The 13,793-nt window shown below is 41.1% G+C and overlaps 1 protein-coding gene across 1 annotated transcript; it reads right to left on the minus strand.

The window, feature by feature from the left end:
* Positions 1-3,063: 3,063 nt before the first annotated feature.
* LOC138971304 (uncharacterized) lies at positions 3,064-7,345 on the minus strand. The gene is made up of 2 exons (XM_070344021.1): positions 6,008-7,345; positions 3,064-4,328 (listed from the first exon to the last, which is right to left on the minus strand). The coding sequence occupies exon 1, from the start codon at positions 7,102-7,104 to the stop codon at positions 6,019-6,021; it is 1,086 nt and encodes a 361-aa protein (XP_070200122.1). The 5' UTR covers positions 7,105-7,345; the 3' UTR covers positions 3,064-4,328; positions 6,008-6,018.
* Between the last annotated feature and the right edge of the window lie 6,448 nt (positions 7,346-13,793).

Genomic DNA, 13,793 nt, shown 5'->3' on the forward strand with positions numbered 1-13,793 from the left:
ACGATGTTTGCTTGCAAATTACAACACAAACGCGAAAAACTTAACTATTTGTAGAGTTCTAAGGCATTGCAGACAAAGCAACTGCAAGAAAGTCAGGTTTTAGCAGTGTGAAAATCCGCTGAAAACGGTCTTATATCTCTTCCGTTAACATGGCTTCGTCCGGCCATACATGTAGGCTCTTATGACACTGACCCTGAGCTGACCCTGAGGCACTGAAAAGGTTTTCACGGAAAAATTCTCTCGAAGAACCAAATGGGTTCGGTGCATTTGTCAGTCTGTCACATGTTGAAGGGCCCCATACGGGTTGAAAGAGATAAGGTACTGTCGTGTTTTTCCCAAACCTAGTGCACTACCGTTCTCACGAGATAAGTTACTTCTGTTTGGTTCCGGTTTTTTTTTCTCCAATTGACACCATGTATGAGAGATGAAACAGAAAAACCTGATGTGAAAATGCAAAAAATTGGAGGTAAAAACGAAACAAAACAACGGCAAACAACGACACATGTTCACCGCCCTCAGCTCATTCAAGAAATCACCCCCCCCCCCCACCTCCTGCTAGGTGCACGTGCACTCAAGTTAACCTCTGCTTTCAGACACATGTTCACCGCCCTCAGCTAATTCAAGAAATCACCCCCCTCCTGCTAGGTACACGTGCACTCAAGTTAAGCTCTGCTTTGACCTGTGTGGCAAGTCAGATGAGAGAGAGAGAGAGAGAGAGAGAGAGAGAGAGAGAGAGAGAGAGAGAGAGAGAGAGAGAGAGAGAGAGAGAAAGCGAGAGCGAGAGAGAGAGAGACACACACACACACAGACTTCCCGCGCCGTAGACCAGATTAATAGGTGCTTGATTTTGGTATTTTGATTTTACATAACATTAAACCTTTCTTGGGGTTCATGGTCATGGCAACAGCCATAATAATATTATATCATGTATAATATTACATTTCAGCATATGTGAATTATATGTCATCATACCAAACTGTCATCCATTTTTATTCCCACATCATTCTGATTGATCACAACCAACCCTACTAGCAGTGGACACATCCAAATGCAAGCGCCTGTTCTTGACAACTTGCCATTGATCTAAAATATATTTTTAGATCAGTGCAACTTGCTTGGATCTCTTGTTTGGCCTGTAGGTAAAATGTACAATGTATTTTCTGATTTGTGCACAAAAGCTTTTTTTCTTTTTTCTTTTTTTTAACATAACAATGTTTAATGTCACTGTATGTTTTAAAGACCGTGGTCCTATTTGTAAAACAAATGTTAGATTAGAAAATAAATAACATTTTGGTTCATGGTTTTTCCTACACCTGTGCTGGAAATAATAAATGAAAATGTCGGTATAAGTCACTCAAATACAGTTAACTGTGAATGGTTTGAGTTTGTTGCGGTTGACCCTGCACAGTTCGACCTATGATGTTTTTGTTGAACAATTTTGCCTTCACCCCTCCCATAGGGTGACATATTTCACAACTTTCTATGTTACACAAACTCAGTGATGACCAATTTTGCCTTCACCCCTCCCATAGGGTGACGGATTTCACAATTTTCTACTGATCAACAATGTTGCCTTCACCCCTCCCATAGGGTGACGGATGTCACAACTTCCTGTGTACACAAACTGATGACGTATTTCACAACAAAATGGCGCTGCCCATGGTCAACCTCGAAACTATCCGTATAGAATGGGGGCCTCCTGGCCCCCATAATAATAATCAAACTATCCGGCATAATGAATTGTCACCTACGTGTGTGTAATCTAATAAGCGTGTTGTTGTCTCCTTCTGTTCACCCAATAAAAAACACAATGTGAACCAAAGGAAATGGTTTCGCTCGATTTCAGACATGACTGTGCAAGGGAAGTAATTTAAACTCAACATACCTACATTGAAGTTAATTGTTTGGGTGATGGTTTATAACATACCGTCAACTGCCTTGGCTGTTCGGGACCGACTCAGTGTTTGCTTTTGTTTAGTTTCCTGTATGAGTGTGTACATGGTGGTCTCCGTGTTTAAAAAAACAACACAGTAAGGTGGAGAAGGTTCTGAAAAGTAATCCCGGAATACACCTTTCACAGTATCACGTACACTGCAGTAAAGCAAACTAATCTTGTGAGACTGCCACTTATCACACATTATTAATTTGCTTATTTTGAGTTAATTAAGATGCATGCTAACACTGCAAACTTTAAAGACAACAAGCTCAAACCAGGAACAGGTAATCAAGTTACTCCAATTGACTCACTGTTTTTTGCAAGGATATTAATCGTTAAGAAATGAGTGTCTGAGTACTTCTAATTGCTATTTACAAGTTGTGGTCGAATCAAGTGTCAGAGTTACTGCAGATAATCTGTGGCCGTAGGGTTCAGGCTTACACTAAATACCATATGTCTGAATACTGCCACGTTATACACATGATCTGTTTCTTGATGAACGGGTTTATATAATTCAAAACATAAACGAGTACTTACCAAGTCGAAGTTTGTGTAGAATTCCATGATGCAGTTTACAGGAACGGAGGGATATGTGAGAGTGCGCATGCGCTAGGCTAGCCATATTTTACAGCATAGATCATCAAAGCGTAAACCATATATACTCTTTGATGATCTACAAAGTTTTACAACAACAAAATTTAAGTTGTAAACAGAGGGTGGGTTTTATTGAGGAAGGGCGCGCACATATCCCTCCGTTCCTGTAAACTGCATCATGGAATTCTACACAAACTTCGACTTGGTAAGTACTCGTTTATGTTTTGAATTCCATTTCATGCAGTTTACCGAAACTACGGTTTATGTGAGACTTCAAAGTTGTTGTTGTCAAACTTCCATTTCAACATTCATTGATTCACTCACATTTTAGAAGATAAATGTTTCTTGTTCTGATAACTTTATTAATTCTAAAAGTAGCAGAGGTATGAGTATATTCAGAATACTCGAAACAATCTACTGCACATTTCAAATCAATGACACTTTTGTATCAAAAAACAAAACCATTAATGCTTTCTGCATCAAGAAAGTTTTCTTTTACAACCATACACATTATTTCACCCTTTTTTCTGTGACATTTGTGCATCAAATAATAAATTCATCAATGCTTTTTTGCATCAATAAAGTTTTCTTTCACAACAGTACTTGTCTACACACTTTTCTTTCCATAGTAATTCAAGATTGTGTTCTTTTTCATCTGACTCTGCAATGGTTTGTCATAGAATTGTTTGAATGTTTTTGCATTGGTCCAACCAGCTGCTTTGAGAATATCACCAAGAGGTACACCTGACCTCTTCATTGCTGATGACGCTGCACATCTGAAGCTGTGTGGTGTATAACTTGACAATCCAGCTCTCGCTAATACTGTCCGTAACCAGCGAGAAATTGTGTCCCTTGATGCTGGTTCATGAGGCGGTTTGTAACACAACAACAGTTTACCGCTCTGATCAACTCTCAGTTTCTTTGTGCGTTCAATGTATTCTTTCAAGCACTTGACTACACAAACTTGCTCATCCACAGTATATACTGGTAAATCTAAATTTTGCTGATGATAGCCAGGTCTTGTGTGTTTCAACTTTTCTGACATGTAAATAACACATTTATTCTCTAAAAAACAAACAGATTCTAGGTTCATCAAATGAAGCGTTTGCACCCTTTGAGCAGATGCCAACAAAAGTAAAGCCGATACTTTCAGCGTTATGTCTTTCAATGAAAGCTGAGCATTGTCTGGAAGAGTCTTAAAGTATTTCAAAACATCACCAACATCCCATATCTTGGAATGCCTTGGCATTGGTGTCCTGAGTTCAAAAACTCCCTTCAAAAATCTCACAACCAAAGGATGAGTACCAATCGTAGATTTATCTGACATCAAAATAACTGAAGAAAGTGCACTTCTGGCAGTATTAATTGCACTGTAACCTAATCCAGCTTCAAAGAGATCAGTGAGAAAACTTAACACTAGATTTACAGAGGGACGCAAGGGATCACTTGACCGTTGAGCACAAAAGGATCGCCATCTCGCAAGATAACAGGCATATTGTTTCTTGGTTGTACTTCTCCATGAAGCACAGATGATGCTTTGAGTCTTTCCATGAAGGCCTCGTGTCTCGAGAGATTGCCTGATAAGACACAAGCCAGGAGACGTAGATTTCTCTGAAGTGGATGTGCTGCATTGCTGTGTGGTAAAGTCAGAAGACGTTTCCCTTTCGGAAGAATCACAGGTTCCTGGACTAGCAACCGCAGAAGCTGGGGAAACCACACCGCTGTTGGCCACAGGGGAACAATCAGCATGCCGTCTGCCCGGTCTCTCCTCCACTGCATCAGCACCCTTTGAATCAGACTGAAAGGAGGAAATGCATATATCAGCCATTTTGACCAGTTGTGTTCAAATGCATCGACTGCATACGCTTCTGGATCATGTCCCCATGACATGAAAGGTTTTACCTGAAAATTCAACCTTGAGGCAAAGAGATCAATTTCTGGATTCAGCAGTGTCTCTTTAAGCCTATGAAATACAACATCATTCAGTTTCCATTCTGTACGGTCATTGAACTGACGTGACTGCATATCTGCTTCAGTGTTACATTTCCCAGGAATATGTGTAGCAGATAACCAAATCAAATTATCTTTACACCAAATCCAGATTCTTTTTGCCAACGCATTACATTCATGTGAATGTGATCCTCCCATATTCTTTATGTAGGCAATAGCACAAGTGTTATCTGATAACACCAAGACATGTCTCCCTGTGAGTTTTGCTTTGAAACTTTTCAGTGCATATTCTATTGCCAGTAATTCAAGCACATTTATATGAAAAGCTCTTTCATTCATTGACCATCGTCCCCCTGTTTTCAGGTCTCCACACACTGCGCCCCAACCTCCTGTAGAAGAAGCATCAGTCTGGATTGTTATGTCATGGCATGCATTTTGCACTGTATGGTATGACTCATCAATGTTCTCAATCCACCAATCTAACTCTGAACAAGCATTGTCAGATAGATTAGCTAAAGACTCAAAATTTCCTTTTGCTACTTTAAGGGCATCAGACTTGTCTTTTTCTAACTGTCTGAAATACAGAGGTCCCCACCTATTAGCAGGAAAAGTGGCAACCAACATTCCAATGACTTGAGCCAGTTCTCTGATTCTGATTCTTTTCTTTCCCTTGAGTCTGTAACAGGCTGCCTTTATATTCTGCCTTTTTTGCTCTGGAAGTGATACAGTCATATCTTCAGAATTCAACCAAAACCCAAGGTATTTTAACCGTTTGCTTGGATTGAGAACAGATTTGTCATCATGTATTGTGAAACCAAGAGATTCAAAGAGTTTTACTGTCTCACTGACATTCACTTCACATTCTTCAACTGTGTCTGCCTGTAAATAACAATCACCAATGTATGAGGTAGACAGAAAACCTTGTGCCCTCAACTTTGCATACACTGGTTTTAGCAGCTTTGTGAAGTACCTTGGACAGTTACTCAAACCATTTGGAAAGCATGTATACTGAAACATTTGTTCACGCCATCTGAATTTTAGAAACTTTCTGAACTGATGTTTGACAGGAACTGAATAGTAAGCGTGTCTAAGATCAACTGAGGCCATATAACAGTCTTTAGTCATCATTTGTGTAGCAGTTGACAAGTTATCCATGTTAAAATGTTCGTACTCAACGGATTCATTGAATCTTTTCAAGTTCAAAATAAGCCGATGTGACCCATCTGGCTTTTCAACAAGAAAAATAGGTGAAACCACCTCATCTTCTTCTGGTTTTGATGGCTCAATGACATGCATACTCAATAGATGTTCTACTTCTGCATCCATTATCTGAAATAAGTGACCAGGAACTTGATTTTTGGCCTCATGCTGAGTTTCCACCTTCTCAATGTCTTCACTCAAAGGAATTTCTGTTCCCTGTACCATATCTAGAATAAAGGAATCAGATGTCAATTTCTTCCAATTGTGAACAAAATGTTTCAGTTTACCTGCTTCAAATTCAAATGTGGCATTCTTTATTTCACATACCTCTTTGTTGTCTACTCTGCTTGCCTGCTTGTCGTGCCGGAGAAGAATGGTCTCCCTTGACATCTCCCTCTCCCCCTGAACTGAGCTCCTCTCTTCCAGTTCCACCTTCCTCTTCCTCTCCATTCGGAGTTTTTTGGTGCATACTGACGGGATGGGAAATATTTTTGCCCTCTACTTGATTGAGTAAAGGCAAGCCCAAGTTTGGTTGTACAGTCAATATCAGCACACGCTGACTTGAGATCATCCCCAAATAGCCACTGAGTGACTGGTATGTTTGAAGATGCCAGTTTTCTGTATTTCTTGTTCACATTTTGTCCAGACAGTATTTTTGCTCTTCTGTCCAGTGACATGTCATACGCTGTTTTCAGTATCAGCCCACTTGCCTCAGCAATTGTTTTGATCAGCTTTTTCTGTTCCTCATTGGCAACCCCCATTTTTAGGGACACATCCCAGGCCACAACAAGAGCATTGTTGGCCGTGTACAGTAACTTCTGTTGACGTTGTGATTTTAAGTCATACGTTTTGGCACTGTGTTCCATCAAACCCCAGATTTCGGGATTCACTTTTGGGACGCCTGTCTCAATGTTCTTTGGGCGTTTAAACTCTCTTTCTTTTTGCTTCATCTTTTCTTCGGTCATCTGACCCTTTGCCATCACTGATACAAGTTTTGCAATTCGATCTGCAACTTCATCACCAAGAGTCTCAGAAATGTCAAAATCTTGCTCCAGTTCATTCATAATTTCACTCTCATTGGGGTCGCTCAGTTCAGCCTCGGGTCGAGATTCTGATGCTTGAGTTTTACACATTTCTTCAAGAACGTGATCGAAATCATCCCCAGTCTCCACAGATTGTTCGTCATCACTGACTTCACGTTTTCTCTTCTTCGATTGTTTCGTTTGGGGCGAGTCGCCATCTTTGTCTACCACCATAGTTAGAAACTTCAAAATTTTCTCATTTTGACTCTTCATCTTTTCCCAATCCGAGATTGGTAGAGTGACTGTTTGTGGTTTTTCCTTTCCACCCGTGTCGGGTGCGTGGATCAAGTCATTCAATTCTGAGTCCGAATCGAGTTCCAACTCTACTTGTTTCTCTGTCATTTTTTCGAACTCGGCACGATAAAGGATAAAGCACTTACTTTGTCCAGCAGAAACAAACAATTTCACACACAAAACACAACAGGTTACGTCGATTTCCGGATGAAAATGAAGTTTTTTATGCCGAAAATTCCCACATGCTGCCCATGGCCGCCATAACACATACGGGTATGGCTAGCCTAGCGCATGCGCACTCTCACATAAACCGTAGTTTCGGTAAACTGCATGAAATGGAATTATACACTTCCCATTCTATTGACACGTTTACAATGATCTTGTGATAAACTGTGGAGTTGCATTACACCTGTGCCCTTTTGAAGTCGCAGCCCCCGCAAAAACAACACACACCTCAACACAGCAAAACAACAACACAAAAACAATTGTCACGCACTGATGCGTGGAAGATGAATAAACTAGAACCAAAATCAGATACTCACATTCAATCACTCGCTTTCATGCCCTATACTGAACCCGAAAAACTATTTGCAGAAAAAATCAATTTAGTCAACTAATAAAGTCTGCAAAATCACAACAACAACAATCTCACTTTCACATACTCAAACTAAAAGAGAATTAACTCAAAGAAATAACGACTACAACATAATACAATGATACAACAAACACAAAAATGCCGGAATAAATCAACACTAACAAACACTAAGAACACAACGTCTAGAGTAAGAATCCAGATTCACGAAGTCCATTTACCGGGCAAGCATGCCAGGATTAATGTCAGTTCCAGAACCACAGTATGTCATTCGACAACAAAACGATATGTCGAGAGCATGATCAGCGTCAGTTCATACACAATATTGTTCGTAGATGAAGTTGAGTGCCTGATCGGAGTTAGATCAGGACCAGACAACAACGCAAACAAAGCTGAGCGCCCCGCTCAATGACCGGTTCCATCTCCGGAACAGCATCACCAGCCTTGACCTCCAGGCTGGATTCACAGCAGGATCTGTTAAACAAAATTTGGTCTAAGTAATCCGATCATAAGACCTAAACCATAGTCACCAAACCTTGTGTGTTTAATCTCCAAGTTCAAACAACAATTCAATTTTGCTGCTAAACTTGAACCTAAAATGTCACAAATATGAACTTCCAATGTACAGTCCACATGAAAAATCTTCCTTCAAAAATAATCTAAGTTCCGATTCACTATCAGAACATAAAGATTCTTCTTCGAAAATATTTATAAGTTAACCTTCTTCAAAATTGTTATTTTCCTTTTGCCAAAAGTATTCACTAAGTCAAAATTGCTTTTAAAACATGAGAACTTATGACCTCTCTAACTTCCTGTCCACTTATAGACACACAAGGTCAAGGTCAAACATGTTCTACAAATTCATAACAAAATTATCTCAAATCACAAATGACAGCCTTTCGCACTTCCAAAGAATTTTCACAACAGGTTATGAAAATTAAAACATGCTTCCGCCATTTCATCTTCACACACTCATTCAAAATCGAAGCCCTCCTGCTTCACATTATAACAACATGTATCCATTTTCATTTTAGGAATCTTCTAAATCATTTTTACATCAGGTAGCTTCAAAGTTATCTACCATGTGGGACCATGAGGTCCGCCATTTTGAAAAAAACGCAAAAAATGCATGGCCAACTATCTACAAGCGCATAGGCAATTAGAAAATGTTACCAACCTCCTATCCCAAATAATACCTACTACAATCGAACATAAACCAAACTGAAACTCCAAAAATAAAGCACATATTTACACATTCTTTCCAGCATACTAAGGGTCTTGCTAGTTACAGAATAGTCAGCATAACACGCTCACACTGCACACTCAACATTTTCGCTCACCATAATATCCCGTGATAGGATGAATCTTTGAGCAAAACATCATCTTGACAGAAGCCATTTGAACAAGGGCTTTCTTCCTTGAAGACACCACACCACACTGTTCTTGGGAAACGGAATTCAAACAAGCCTTCACACTTTCCGTCCTGTCAGGAGTTCAATCGAGAACCACCTGAGACCGACACTTCATGTCCTCGCGCTTACAACTGCCGTCCTGTCCGTCACACTCACGTGACTGTCTCACTTCTGACACTAGGTTCTATAACTCTTAACCTTGTTTTGTTTTCCTAACCTGACTTCCCTCCCTTCTACCACATATCTCGGCAAAACTGGAAACCATCAGTTTTAACAAAAGTGAACCGTGACAACAATCAAAACAGATCAAAAGTTGTATAAATGATAATGCCAACATACACAAGAACGTCGACTTCGTGTCTAAACTGAATACGCAGATGCTTAATAATGACACAATGAGCCTTAAACTTTGTCATTCTGTTACAAAAGAAATGTGCAAAATAATGGTCATTGACTAAATGTTTCAGAAAGTAACTATTTTTTTTAGCTTTTGGCACATGCAGTATATCGGCTTCGGATTTTCATTGTAACGCTCCTTGTTCAATTCGTTCATCGACTCTTTGCAGGGCATGACAATTTAGTCTACTCAGCTAACGGACTAGAAATGGACACCATCCCCACGATGACCAGAAATGTTGCATATACGGACAACACTCCAGACTACTACAACGTGTCCGGAGCGAACTCTTCCGAAACAAACCCTTCTGCGCCAGCACCAGACGATCTGTACGAAAACACTCGCACTCCCCCACCGGACGAAGAATACGCTGTTGTCGATAAGAACGGAAAGACAAAACAAGGCCCGCGACCAGATGACGAGTATGTTCTTCCCAACAAAGATCAACAGAAGAAGATAGAGAAGCAAGCTGGGCAAGGACAACAGAAGAACGACATCCCCACCGAGAACAAGAACAAGAAGGGGAGGAAAACCGATCACCGAGCGAACAAATCTGCCTTGATTTCGAACGCAGCAGGTCGATCTACTCAAGCAGAAGAAGCAGCAGCAGGAACCTCAGACTACGAACCAGTGGCTGGTGACTCAGGGATGACCTCGTCTCGCCCAGAACAACCAAGCGACATGTACAACAAGCTGGGGGATAAGGGAAGGGCTGGGATGCAGCTGAATTCTCCCCAGAAGCACTATGACCACCTCAGCGCCCCAGACGGCGACTACAGCGGCATGAATCTGGAGGACAAGATTCGAGACCAGCAAAGAGAGGCGGTGGCTGATCAATACAGTCATATCTAGACAGATTTTAGACCAACAGAGAGAGGCGGTGGCTGATCAATACAGTCAAATCTAGTGAGAGAGAAAAAAATAGTGTGAAGATCCAAGACCAGCGGCGAAACGGTTGTTGTTATTAATGCCGCTACCGTCAATGACTTGTTACTGAATCTCAAGTATCAGATGAACCCTCTTTTGAGCAACTGAGGTAGGCAGCATCTGACCAATGAACGGTTTAAACAAATTAATTGTGTGGTGTGGCAGAAAAAAAGATGTGCCCGCGCATGTGTGTGTAAGTGTGTGAGTGTGTGTATGTGTGTGTGTGTGTGTGTGTCTGTGTACGTGTGCGTGCGTGTGTGTCCGTATGTGTGTGTGTGTGTGTGTGTGTGTGTGTGTGTGTGTGTGTGTGTATGTGTGTGTATGTGGGTGTGTGGGTGTGCACGTATGTGTGTGTGTGTACGTATGTGTGTGTGTGTGTGTGTGTGTGTGTGTGTGTCCATATTTTGAAGCAAACAAAAGTATTTTCGTAGGTGGATATATTCAAGTTTATGTTTAAAACCGGCCCCCGTAACGCAGTGGTTAGCGCATCGGGCTGCGGGCCGGGAGGTCGTGGGTTCGAATCCAATCAGGGTCATGTGGGTTTTTCGGGCTACGGTCGGCTCCTACCCTGAGTGGAAGTGCTATGGTTCCTCTGGGAAGGCTGGGATCACACAGCCGAGTGTCATTCATTTAACGAATGCGACTTTGAGGGTGCTCAGGTTCTGTATACCTGACCAACACCGCAGGTGCGGCAGTTCTCGGGCTTGGTTGACGCCAGAATATATTATGACAGTAAGCGTAGAGTGCAGCCCTGTCACGTAGTCTCAAACCAAATTGGAAATCCAAAGCATCATTATAATCATCCTCATCTCATTAATCATCCAAAATATAAATTGTCCTTGCTCTTGTGACCTTTCGTGCCCATGGTGACCTTGGTCTCCGTGTTCCCGTTCCTTCCTTTTCCGAAGAGTAGTTCTGCTGTCAGTTTTCAAGTGTGACCGTCTGGGGTCGACGGAGGGACGTGGTGGCGGTCTGCTCTCTGGAGGGGACGCTCACTCAGACTGGCTCCGCGACTTAAAGTCAATGTCGTTTGTAGGGGGCATAGTAGGTAGTGGGCTGCGTCCGTTAGCTCGGGATCGGGACAGACTCACTACTGAACACCGTCGAAGTGACTCAGCAGAAGTGCAGTGTCATCTTCCGAGGGTAGCCTTTCGCAGCGACCCGACATCCCCCCCTGGAGCGTCTGTAAAATCGACAAGTCTGGCAGCGGAACGAAATTCAGAGGTGGTTGGAGCAGCGAGTGCAGGGACGGGGCGGCGTGGGAGCACAACGGGACAAGGGAACAAGTGTTAAGACGAAAAAAAAGAAAAAAAAGTGTATGTTTAAATGTGCACTAACATGTCTAGATAATATAACCCCTACAGTAACGTTAGACACACATCGACACGTACATTGACAGAAAGACAAATTAACACACACACACACACAGTCATACGCACCTACGCACGTATACACACACACATGCACACACACACACACACACACACACACACACACACACACACACACACACACACACACATGGGCTTGGAAAGACAGCACATCACATGAAAAGGATGACAATGTCTACGTTGGAAACAATTGTAATGTCCTTGACTTCCCTTGTAAGATGTGTTTCCCGATTACAGTCCACACCATGCAACATGCGACTGCGCCGTTATTTTAAACATACATAGTTTCGCAGCGTCGAGGTTTCGCTTCCTGGATTCGAGGTTACATTTACACGTCATATTAAGTACAGATGTCCCAATATTTGCGGACAGTCATTGAACAAAAGAGTGCTCTTCTTACCTCTCATTTTGTTGTTGTTCCATGTATCGCATCTACTTATGTTCATGTATACTGGTTTTTAACATTTTGCTTGATGGTGTTCAAATTCATGCACTGTTTTCATCTTCACACACATTTATGTTTTATGTCGACAGTAACTTTCAGAATGCCACTCATTTCATTCTAATTTTTGAAATACTTGAGCTGAATTCTTTTACAACTAATGCTGACTTGCCTTGAGTTTGCTTCATAAGAAAAAATGTTTTTATCAATTGCTTTGTTTTGGTTCGTTGTATTGTCCTGGTCAAAAAGATATTTGCTAACATCCATCAATTGAAACGTCGACCGAGAACAAAACACAGTATTTAAAGCCGATGATGAATCGATCTCATATGACCCCCCTAGGTTTTCAAGACGATAAAACACAAATGTGACCCTCCACCACGGAATGAGTCGCATGTCACCTTTGCATGATTTTCATATTTTTACATTTTCCTAAAGAGTTTTTTATGCTCTATCCAGTGGTGAAAACCGTTTTAGAAAAGAGCTTTATGTTTGAGTTATAAGCCTGTGACTAAGGTGACCCTCACACTGTTACCAGACACTCCCCGGACTTATATTAAGCCTAGCGCAGAACCGCACGAGGTGACATGCGACTCATTTCGTGGTGGAGGGTCACAAATAAAAATGCACATAAAACAGCAAGCACCCATCAACTATCTTTTACACTTACACTTATATGTTGCATATGTTAACTCACGCATGTATTTATTTAAATGCTCTTTTTATTTCTGAAGTAGAGCTAATTCAATTATTTTCGAAACTAGGTTGTATACTTCAGCTGCTACTGATCTATAGAACGTTGTATGAATGAATTGTGGTGTGTGTTTTACGCACATTTACCAGAGAAGGGTTAATTCTGTCCATGTTTGTATAACTTTCAACGCAATCTTAAAAATATTTGTCAAGTGAACTTTTGGGCCTACTTTCCGATGTGGCAAGCGAAAGTACAACAAGGAGTCTTGCATGTGCTAATATAATTATATACTCTGTGTACAGTTTATGAAGTCTGTGAGTAGATATGTGTGTGAAGATACAACCAATTGTACGTTTCGTTATGCTTCATTTGATTTAGTTTTGCGAGTATATTAATTGCCTTTTTGTGTGTGATTCAGTTAGCATTGCGTCTTTGCTTCATTATATTGTTTTCGATTTATGTCCTCAGTTTTGATTTGTTACATTTATTTTGCTTTAGTGTGATGTTAATTTGATTTTGCTCAGCTTTTTGTTTCATCATAGCATACAATGGCAAACCGTATTTTATATCTGAATGTAACTTGCTCTTAAATTACAAAAATAGGAAAGGTTTCAGTTTGTGTAAGATAACAAAGGTGAAGACAATAAAAGGATACACGTACACATTGGTATTTCGTTATGACATGTAACATTTGGTGAACGTAAACTCTTCCTAGATTACTGTTGTTGGCTAGTGAAGAAGGCAATGTACGTATCTGAAGTTAGCATATTCACGGACTGAGGATTTTCACATTCAAACATATGCTACTTAAATTGTTTCCTGCCACCTCAATGATAGAACAACGGCCTTTGCCCCAGACAAACAATAGCAACGCCTACCATTAGGAAATAAACACGCGCACACACACACACACGCGCGCTCACACACGCGCGCACGCACGCA

The sequence above is a fragment of the Littorina saxatilis genome, linkage group LG7, assembly GCF_037325665.1.
Source record: "Littorina saxatilis isolate snail1 linkage group LG7, US_GU_Lsax_2.0, whole genome shotgun sequence".
Classification (NCBI taxonomy): Eukaryota; Metazoa; Mollusca; class Gastropoda; order Littorinimorpha; family Littorinidae; genus Littorina; species Littorina saxatilis.